Genomic DNA, 11420 nt, shown 5'->3' on the forward strand with positions numbered 1-11420 from the left:
GAAGATATATACCTAGCAAACCTGATAAACCATGTTCCACTTAGTCAATGGCACCAAATTGCACAAGATTCGAATTATAAAATGCAAAAGCTCCCTACCGTGGGAGGGGGGAAACGCCCCCTTATAATATAAGTTATATAATACACAGCCACGCCCCCCAATCTCGGTCGCTTCCGCTCCCCTCGCATCTCAAACTCTCCGCCTAAGCTATCACCCAATTTGCACCCTGATGTGTTAACGTAAATAATGCTCGATTTGACCAGGAAAGTTGCCCTCTCCCTAGCTCTAGTAACTATATAGCCTGCGTACAGTTGCCGAGCCTGCTGGGGGGCAGGTGGGTTGCAGGCTGCAGCGCCTGCGGCAACTGTACGACGGGCTATAGGTTACTCAGAGCAGGGTTCTCCCTACGTTGCGGGCAAGACAGGGCGGCGCAGGCCCGTTGTTGGAAAAAACTCTCACCTCGTTTCAATCGTTGGCGTCCCCGTTTAAATTACCTCCGCCCCATATTAAATGTCGCACCACATATAAAAGTTTGACAGCGCGGGAATCCGATCGTCAGAATTGGCGTTCGACCAGACATCCTGACGCGTGTATTTTTACGCGTACCACGCATGCACTGGCAGACGCACACACAAGTATCATAAAACATTCTTCAAACCTGTCCCAAAGCCAATCACTAACATCACCCACCCGACTCGGCTATTTTTTATAAAATAAAATATAATCAAGAAACCCCAATACGTCTATGGTGTGGTGGCGAATTTAAGGACATTAATTAGTGGTCACGGTAAAATAAACACGCCCCCCCCATCGCCCCAAACCACCCTAGTTTCGCCCTCCCTTGCCCCCCCATCCCCTCCCCCTGTTTCAATTTCATCCTGGTGAGAACCCTGTAGAGCTACCCTCTCCCCGTCCCACTCCCAGAGTTACTCGCAGCCAGGCCTCGATTTAAGCGACGAGAGGTGCAAGGCAATTTTTGGGGGGCATGTGAGAAATTGCCTTGAATTTTCTCTAAAATAGATGGGCACCGAGGCAATTTTAAAAGGCATCAAGGCAACTCTCACAATTTGAGAAGGGCGCCAAGGCACTTTTGTAAAATAAAGGAAAACTCATAACAAATTAATACATCAACATCGTCTTGCTTCTAATGTAAAAAATAGTAGGCCCTGTTTAACATAATTTCAAGAGTACATAATAGATACCTATTATGTACATACCTATTATGTACTCTTGATAATTTTCAATGCTATTTGCATAGATCTAGATGTTAAAATAATGTTTTGTCAGCAAATCAGCAAATCTTTTTCTTTGGAAATAAAATCATAGGCTGCTAGCCTGCTGCTATGTAAATAAAACACAGTGATAACATTGGTTATCGAATTTTAGCTTTATATACTCGCGCGCGGGCCGAGTCCACGTGCAGCATTTAAATATTCGTGTTCTACCACGGGCATACACAGGCGCACGATTTATCGATCGTCTACTGGCAGCGGTTGGCAGCAAGCTACGTTATTGTTTTTGCCGAAGGGTAGACTGGTATCCAGCCTCACGCTCTGCTAGACAATGTACACTCACTGCGACAAACAGTGCGGCCGCGAACCAGTCTAGCCAGAGGCACCGACGGCAATTACAGAAAAGGGCAAGGCAGGTCACTGCCGTCGGTCGGGTTGGATTTTCAGGGGCAGTACGGCGATTGATAGGGGCACCGATGGCAATTGCCGTCGGTGCCGTCGGTTAATTCGAGCCCTGCTCGCAGCTATAGGGCCTGCATACCTCCCAAAGTTATACTCGGTCGGGTTTTTAACACATTCAATGTCATTCTAACTCTAAAACTGTTACGTTAAAAAATGTTAAAATATTTACATAAACAGGCAAGACGGTTGCCATTTTAAATACGAAGTTTTATTTCCTATCGTAGTTTATTTCAAAAGTTACATCAGTCGAAAGTTGCTACCACGCCCGCTAGATCGCCCGCGCCATATTGTCTATATTTGACCAGCCAGTGTTGCAATCGACTACGTACTGCAACAGAAACAGAAACAGTCAAGGTAGCAACTTTCGGCTGATGTAACTTTTGAAATAAACTACGATAGGAAATAAAACTTCGTATTCAAAATGACAATCGTCTTGCTTGTTTATGTAAATATTTTAAGAATTTTTAACGCAACAGTTTTAGAGTTAGAATGTGTTAAAAACCCGACCGAGTATAACTTTGGGAGGTATGCAGGCCCTAGCTGCGAGTCCCAGACTCGGCCAGTTGTGGCGCAAATAAATATCGCTGTGGCTATATGCCCGGCAGCCGGTCACGGTCTTCGATTTCCTAAATGCCCGGCAGTTCCTAACCCTAACCCTAACTCTAACCCTAACCCTTGTTTACTTGAGATAACGCTGAAAATTAAAAACTGCCGGGCATTTAGGAAATCGAAGACCGTTCCCGGCAGCGTGATTTTTATTCCCACTCAGATAGTGGCATTAATTTGCATAAGCGGCGCTGATTGGCTGTTGCCATGGCGCTAAAAAAAATATAATAAAAAAATTATAAATATAAAGCAAGAAATATAGCTGACTATCCAGCTTTATGTGTAAGTGTTCTGTCGATTTTCATGAATGAGACACGAGAGCATTAGCACATACTGTATATGTATGATCTGCTGACTGTGTATGACTGTGATCATGGGCCTCATTAAATCGTTCACAACTATACCGTGCGCGCGAACGCAGGAATCAGCCGCCGCTTACTTGCAATTATTGCCCTATTGAGTGGAGGAAAATATGCGGGGCCGGCGTTTATGCTGGCGCCGGGCATATAGCCACTCTGAATAAATATCTTCCCTTCTCGTTTCCTACCACAGCCTGCGGCAACTGTACGCGGGCTAGTGTACTGTACTAGAGCTAGTATATATATAGTAGTGCATATATCCTACATCATATACTCTATGTGTATCATATATATGGTTTTGCGGGTTTTCTGGTTAAATAATATACTGACTGTTACTGTAAGTGTATATTTTCTACAGAGAAAGCCATGCAAGCAGCACGTAGAATTCTAAAGTATGCTACTGGAACAGGGATTGTGTCAAGTGCCATATATTTCGCATACAAGAATGACTGGACACTGTCAAATGTCGGAATGGTCAGGTTTGGACGAACAGCAGTATGTGTATGTAAATTTTTGGATGTGTATTTAACTACACGAAGATTATTTGGGCTGTCTACATGCACTGCCTTCAAGTTAAAGTTCAACGAGAGATTAGGCCCTATCCCATTGGCTGATTTCAGTCCTGCATTTATTAAAAAAAAGCTTGTTTACTGCTTGCAGATTGGTCCCCTTGCAAAGTTACCTAGGTGTACATGCATTTCTATACCGGTAACCAGGGGCGTAAATCCGTACCGAGGAGTGGGGGGGGATGATCGGCGATAGCCGGGGGCGAAATTAACCTTGGCTGCCGCAGGCAGGCCCGCGTGCCGTAGGCATGGCAGTGCTAGGGGGGTCTGGGGGCATGCCCCCCCAGAAAATTTTGAAATATTTGAGCCATTTTCCTGCAATCTGAGGCATACTGTGGGCCATATTCTCATGTCTGATGACACTATCTCCACCCTAGACTCAACCCTACAAGTTAGGATTCAAAACACTTTTCATGACTTTTCAGAGAGCATACATAGTTAGGTTTATACTATAGTAATAATACATGTATTAAAACACAGGTAAGAATTGCAATTTCTCACAATTTCACGTATTTTTGTATGTTTGCAACCATACTTTTTGGCTATCCTTTTTTTTCTCTTTTTTTTTTGAATCTCAGGGGGGATATTTGTACAGGCCATCCCCCCCCCTCCTTCAAGAGCGGGGGAGATGCATCCCTCCCCATCCTTCCGGGATTTACACCCCTGCCGGTAACACATCTGATAATGTTGGTTAACCATTATTGTTGGTTGTATTATATAGCATATTAATTGTTACTATTAATATTGCTATAGTTTAGCTCATGCTCTATGTCTTATCGTGAACAATTATGGTGAGCGAAAAACATTTGAGATGTTACAGTTAGAGGCAATGTAACAGACCTGCATGGCAATGCCATGGTACATAATTTTTTTTACTTTATAGGCTACTTTAAACTATTAGTTATTTTTTACTTTTATTAGGCTGTATACGGATATTTATATTGTATTTACAAATTATTGCATTAGTGCAAAATATAAAACAGATTAGAATTTCAGAGAGAAATTTGTACATGTGAATCTCATTTTGACAGGCAGGATTTGTTGTTCTTGATTATAAGAAATCGCTTGCTGGAATTGATTCATCATCGAATCTGTATTCACGTATAAAATCTGAGGTAAGATACTATTTCTATACAGCTATCTACACTACAACTAATGTGCATTAAGTTTAATTCTCTAATTAACCTCACAGTTCTTCCCTCTTAAGTAGTGTTTAACACTTAACAGCCAATAGGTGATGACTATTTCAGAGAGTCTTCTGTGTATTCTCATTAGTTCATTCATGCCCCAGCTACCATCTTGGTTGAGATGATATGGTAATATATCACAGATTTTCCTGGATGTAAATGTGGTGTAATATTTAAAAAAAACCATGGTTATTCTATAATGCACGAGTGGAAAACAGCTGAGTAACCTTGAAATGTGTACATAGACTGTTGGGCTGCTTTAATCTTTTATAGTGTGAGCATATGTTTCATGTGACATCATAAACCCAGGAGGTGATCATGTATCAGTGTCTTGATATACTGTATTACTAAAATTGTAATCTATTTAGGGCTGGATCACAGGATTTTGATGATGTTCTGCCGCGGATCGGCAGCTGGGGACGCTACCAAAAGTTGTTATTCTGGCTAGTGTGTATCCCTGCATGCATTCCGTGTGCATTCCAGGGATATGTCACCATTTTCCTCCTTGCCGTGCCGGACCACTGGTGCCACGTGGAAGAACTGAAGGAGTATGCTGATGATGACAAAAAGTCCTTGAGCATACCCATTGAGTACAAGCAAGGAGTGGAAAGTTATGCTCAGTGTGTTATGTACGATGCAAACTACAGCGAACTTGTAGCACAAAATGGCAGTTGGCAACCTGATATGTCGTGGCCAATTATTGATTGCAACGATGCATGGGACTTTGACCAGACTCTGTACGACTCCACAACCAGTACCGCCTGGGATATTGTTTGTGATCGCGCTTGGATAACGCCCCTGGTCTTCTCAATCATCTCTCTCGGGAACTTGTGTGGAAATTACATCTTTGGATTCCTACAGGACAGACTCGGACGAAAACTTTCATTCTTCATATGCCTCACACTGCAGCTTGTTGCTGCTGTTGCCTCGGCTTTCGCACCGGAACCAATCAGCTTTACTTTCTTCCGCTTCCTGGTCGGCCTCACGATCCCTGCAATATTCACTATTCCATTCGTGATAGGTATCGAGTTGGTTGGGCCAGAGAAGCGAAGCTTCACCACACTGATGCAGTGCATGGCGTATTCAGTCGGCTTGTGTCTACTACCCGGAGTTGCATACCTAGTGCGTGAATGGAGACATCTCGCTCTCGCTACTTCCCTGCCGTTTGCAATTTTTTATGTGTACTGGTTCTTTATGCCTGAGTCGGCCCGGTGGTTGATGGCAAATAATAAAGTAGCTGAGGCCGAGAGATTAGTGCAAAAAATTGCCAAAGTTAATGGTAAAGAAATACCGGTAAACATACTTTCGGAGAACTTAAACCCTAAAGAAGACACAGCAGGCATAGATGATGGAAATGAGGAAGCGCCACAAACGGCCAGAAAATACAACTTCAGGGACTTGTTCAGGACTAAGAATCTACGAAACAAGACCTTACTAATTTCGTTCATTTGGTTCGCAAACTCTACAGTGTACGTGGGTCTAAACCTGTACATTCCATTACTCGGAAGCTCGGATTATCTGAACATGCTTCTGTCAGCCCTGGCAGAGATGCTAGGATACCCGTTTCTGTGGCTCGTCCTAGATCGCTGGGGACGTCGCGGCCCGCTCTGCCTGGCCATGGTCGTTTCTGGCGTGGCCTGTATCACGACAGTGCTTGTGCCGCTGGACGACGACCATCTATGGATAACTATAATGTTGACAGTCATCGGAAAGTTCGGCATATCTGCGTCGTTTGTTGACATATACCTAATCGCGGGAGAAGTGTACCCGACAGTGGTGCGTGGTCTGGGCACCGGTTTTAGTCAATTCGTTGCAGCGCTGGGCACGATAGCAGTGCCTTATGTCGTCTACATAGGTAAAGACTATCAGACTTTGCCTGCGTTCATTATGGGGGCTCTTGCGCTCACGGCTGGTGTGCTCGGGCTAGGACTGCCTGAGACCTTGAACCTGCCACTTCCAGCAACGATCGAAGAGGCTGAAAATCGCAAGGCCGAGTTGCCCTTTGTGGGTTGTCTGTCGAAGACTGTCCACATCAACAGAGCTGGAAGTTCGCCTCCAATAGAGGAAAATTACGATGTCATTGGAAGTTTTAATGTCCTTACGAGCAGTGCGAGAACTGATATAACTGTTTTGTGATATTTTGTCTTGTAAAAACGAGCAGTTTCATTTATGATAACATAGTCAGATGTAGCTAGAGGAACAGTAAAAACGGTTAATCTGTATTTCTGTCTGTCAACAATACGACCACAAATCACAGTGTGGTTGCATGAGGATGTAATATTTGGCATGTAAATGGCAATTCAAATATACACTGGCAGGTCAGAACTTGAGAATCAAAGATTAACAACCACCAGGATCAAATAACAAAATTTTTATATTTTACTTGACTTGGTAATATCTCCTACTTGTGAGTTCATCTATGTTAAAGAAATGCATTTGACTCATTGTACTCAGTGTAATTGCTTTACAATTCTTTAAAAAAATCATCGATCATTCAGTGTGTAACTGTACGTGTGAACCGGTTATCTAATTTAATTATTATTTGCCGTTTATTCATTACAAAATTGTATATATATATATATATATATATATATATGATATGATATCATCAGGACATATATGTTTATAGTCATGATAATTGTAAAAAATAGTAAAATAATATGTTGCACACCCTAGATTTAGTAAAAAATTCTGCATTCATTCTGTGATTTGTCATGATGGCAAATCTTGTGTAGTTGAATAATATTGAGCTTGTGTATGGTAACCCTTCTGTTGGTGTGCACAACATATCATGTGTAAATTAAGTAGTTCAATACTAGACACTGGATAAGTGCAGTTGTTATCAGGTGATCAACTGTAAACTAATGATAAAATACACTTTATATAGGTACACAGGACAGCAGCAGCTGGTTTGCTGCTGCTTGGGTCTTGTAATGAATGCACGAAGGGTCGTTGTTGTATCAGGTACTACATATATATACCCGAGGTAGTTTTAGGTTGTTTAGTATTGTGGTTATATTTTTATATGAGGTATGTTTAGGGTTAGGGTTAGGGTACACTTCTGTAGTACAAGTCTGGTACACTTTGTGTATAGGTACATATATGTAGTACCTGATACGACAACGGGGTCATCTCTATAGACCGAAGGTCCGATAGATCGAAGATTTGGAAGTCTTATGGATAGACGCGATAGACACACACCGCATGTTGCGCAACGGGACGCTCTGCTGATTGCCGTGTGTGTGTGTGTGTGTGTGCCAGTGTTGTATCGAGTCCGCACCACCCGAGTCTGAGTCGGAGTCGCGAGTCCGCACCCCCCGAGTCCCGAGTCCGAGTCCGAGTCCGAGTCCGAGTCCGAGTCCGCCGCCACCGAAGTCTCGAGTCACACCACCGAGTCCGAGTCCGAGACCGAGTCCGAGTCAGTTTTGATAAAAAAAGGGGGGCACAGACCGAAAAGGCCATTCACTTCTATGTATTGGTTTGTTCAAAAATGGGGGGGGGGTGTTTCCTTCCGCCTGGATCTGTCACTTGTTTGCATAAAATAGAAAAGTACCATAAAACTTGCATAAGTGACACTTTTGGGACCAGCATATTTGTGTCGACTTAGGAAAATAACGTGTTGGAAAAATAAATAAAATAAAATAAAAATTGTGCATTATGCATTGTTTAGCGCTACGAACATTTCCTATTGTATGTAGAGTGTAGATAGTGGCAATCATCCGACTTGCTATGAGATTGATCTGGGAAAAAAGCGCAAGCCGTGCATCGTAGACATTCGAGAAGTGTATAGTCAGCCAGAAAACAGCAGAGACACGAGTCATACGAAACGTGTCAAAGTAACGATCCATTTGTGTTTTACGAGAATGACACGGCTTGTTTGAACCAAATGAACGAAGTGCTAGTACTTAGTACCTAGTACTACCTATACGCCTACTACCGTCGAAGTGGTAGAGGTCATATAGTAGTACCTACTAGTACTGCGCACATAGGTTCATGACATAATTTTACACCTTTCTGCCTTAAATGTCACTTGCCTGGCAGCCGCAGTAGACGATGATTAACGCGCGCGCCTGTGTACATTATTATGCCCCGTGGTGAATACGAAATGATGCGCGTGACATCGGCCCACGCGCGATTTAAACGCGACAAACAGCATCTACGAACGTACTATGTATGTAGTGCCTCGAGCCGGTCTCCGACCCGAGTCCTCGAGTCCCGGAGGGCTCGAGTCGCGAGTCGCGAGTCGCGAGTCATTGCACTCCGAGACCGACCGAGACGCGAGACCAAGGAAAACGGTCTCGAGACCAACGGTCTCGAGACTACAACACTGTGTTGTGCGGTGCGTGCGTGCGTGTCTGTGTGTGTGAGAGAGAGAGAGAGAGAGAGAGAGAGAGAGAGAGAGAGAGAGAATTATCCCGTGCGGCAATCATATGCGTGTACGCGGGTCGCGAGATCACTGTGTGAGTGGATGTCCGGATGCGTAGCATGGAGGCTAGGCGACCGGTTCCGGACGCGTAGCCACTGCGCATTCGAAAATGCATCTTTACACCTTGAACACGTAACCTTCGGTCTATCGGACCTTCGGTCTATAGGGCTGTAACCACGACAACGACCCCTTTAGCTCTTGTAATAGCTCTTGTAATAGCTCAACAATACACTTGTTAACGTTACGACACTCTTGGAGCTGTTTTTGGAATTAATAATTAACATATTTCGTCTGTCCACAGAATTCCAGCCTCGTTAGTGTTTTTTTTTCTGTGGGTTAAAATTTTGAACGTGGTTTTTTAATTGTTGGTGACTCCTCCACTGTTCCCTTCCTCCCCATTACCTTTTCCCAGATTCTCCAACCATCCACCTCCTACAATAAATCTCCAGACTCCACATCAGTCATAGAACCGGGAGCCCAGGGGGTCAGCCTAGCTGGAAAGGAAACCAATTTTCATGCATATAGGCAATGATTCGTGTACATACCCATGTAAGGAATGTAAGTCTGGCAGGCAGCCGCTGGTGGTGTGTGGTCAGGGGGGTCATTTGAAAGGCACCCCAAAATTGAGCTAGATTAGCTGGAAAGGAAACCCCATGAAACCTATTGGAAAAATGTTCGGCATGGTCCCGCAGGTGTCAGGAATGGACACTGCCAGAAATTTTTTAGTGGTGGTGCGCATGCGCCAGAGCTAAAAACCGATACCCAAAATTGAGGCTAGATTAGCTGAAAGGAAACCTTCTGCACGCATTGGAAAATGTTCAGCATAGTCCCAGGTATCGTGAATGGCCACTGCCAGAATAATTCAGTGGTGGGTGTATCCGCCAGACGCCCCCAACTGCCCCCACCCCCTAAAATTGAGCTAGATTAGCTGGAGAGGAAACCCCATGAAACCTATTGGAAAATGTTTGGCATGGTCCGCAGTATCAGGAATGGACACTGCCAGAATTTTTTAGTGGTGGGGCGCATGCGGCCAGAGCTAAAAAACCGTTACCTTAAAATTGAGCTAGATAGTCTGGAAAGGAACCTCTGGCACCCATTAGAAATGTCGCGCATAGCCTCAGGTATTGTGAATGGCCACTGCCCAGAAATAATTCAGTGGTGGGTGTATCCGCCAGACGCCCTCACTGCCACCGCCCAAAAATTGAGCTAGATTAGGCTGGAAAGGAACCTTTTGAAACCACTGGAAAATGTTCGCTTAGTCGCAGGTATGCGTGAATGGCCACTGCCAGAATAATTCAGTGGTTGGTTGGTTGCCTCACGCAGAAACGCCCCTAACTGCCCCCTCCCGGGCCTTTATTCTTTAGATAGATTAGCTCAGAAGTAGATAATTTAGTCTATTATCTACTTCTGATTAGCTGGATAGGAAACCACTGATCCATCGGTCAGCTTTGCTTCTCTACCTTTTCTTTTCATGTTGTTAATTTGCAGAATAGAATCTTTCAAACAATCTCGAAATGCACAACACATTGATTTTGATGAACAACATTATTCCCTTATATAAAGCACTATTTCTTCTCACCACTTTCATTTCTCATATACAGTGTATATTACTATATATAGTGGTTATATATACAGTATAGTCCACTGCAGCGACCCCACTTCAGTGGGACTAATAATGCAAAGGAAGAAAAAGAAGAAGTGTCTTCAAAATCATGCGGACAAGAAAAATTACCTGAATAGTTTCTCTCATAAAGCCATACGGCAAATAAATAAAAATAAAAATATTACTCACAAGGTCATCATCACAAGGTATTGACACAAAGGTATTTTATTTATATAAAATGAAACATCATATGGCATTCATTACAATTCCAAATCACATTATTGCCTCCCAATTATGCAATCCAGTAATTAAACATTTTTTATTATTCATTTACATTCAGTACTCAAGTAATCAAAATCCATTTTAATAATCAACTATCAAATTTAGTTCAAACCATCATGTTTTATGTCATTTATCAATATTGATTTCTGAATTCTGACTTACCGCCTTGCAGACCCCCAGAAAAAGTGAAAGTACAAGTTGTCTAATTAAAAGTTCTCAACCATGCCCAATATTTAGAGCTGTATATAGACCAAACTTTGGATCGTAGCATTCTATAAAATTGTTGTTTCCGTACAAGAATTCCCCGTCTTCCACCTCCACATCAGAGTCTTCATCACTCCATGCTTCACCAATCTGAAATCGCTCAGTACTTTCCAACTCGGAATATAGTTCTGTCACCTTCAACGTCCATGTCCTCTGGTTGTTATTGGATTTTAAATAAGCTCTCTGGTACGGCCGCGGACTTCGAACCATGTTGGCTCAAATAGGTTGTCCTTCAGAGACACAACATAATTCGGTTGGTGATAAACCGTTCCCAGGAGATGCTGTCCAGGCACGTGTCCACGCAACGCGCGTAACATAATGTGTTCCTCGTACCTTCATCATCTAGGGTTCTAACGAGAATGTGGGAGCAAACCACAGTCAACCCGCTTGACGTTTGCCATGTAATTGTTGTGTGTGTGTGTGTGTGTGTGTG

At 43.3% G+C, this 11420-nt stretch overlaps 2 protein-coding genes across 2 annotated transcripts in view; both read left to right on the forward strand.

Moving 5' to 3' along the window:
* LOC106810745 (organic cation transporter protein-like) overlaps positions 1-7013 on the forward strand; it is an 11943-nt gene extending 4930 nt beyond the window's left edge. The window contains exon 5 of the mRNA XM_014814189.1: positions 4781-7013. Coding sequence (XP_014669675.1) covers positions 4781-6548 — 1768 coding nt within the window. The 3' untranslated portion in view covers positions 6549-7013. The remainder of the gene's footprint in view (positions 1-4780) is intronic.
* The window catches only part of LOC106810746 (organic cation transporter 1-like), a 29316-nt gene that overhangs the window by 11492 nt on the left and 6404 nt on the right, over positions 1-11420 (forward strand). The gene's annotated exons all lie outside the window — the stretch shown is intronic.

This window comes from Priapulus caudatus, unplaced genomic scaffold (genome assembly GCF_000485595.1).
Source record: "Priapulus caudatus unplaced genomic scaffold, Priapulus_caudatus-5.0.1 Scaffold470, whole genome shotgun sequence".
Lineage (NCBI taxonomy): Eukaryota > Metazoa > Priapulida > Priapulimorpha > Priapulimorphida > Priapulidae > Priapulus > Priapulus caudatus.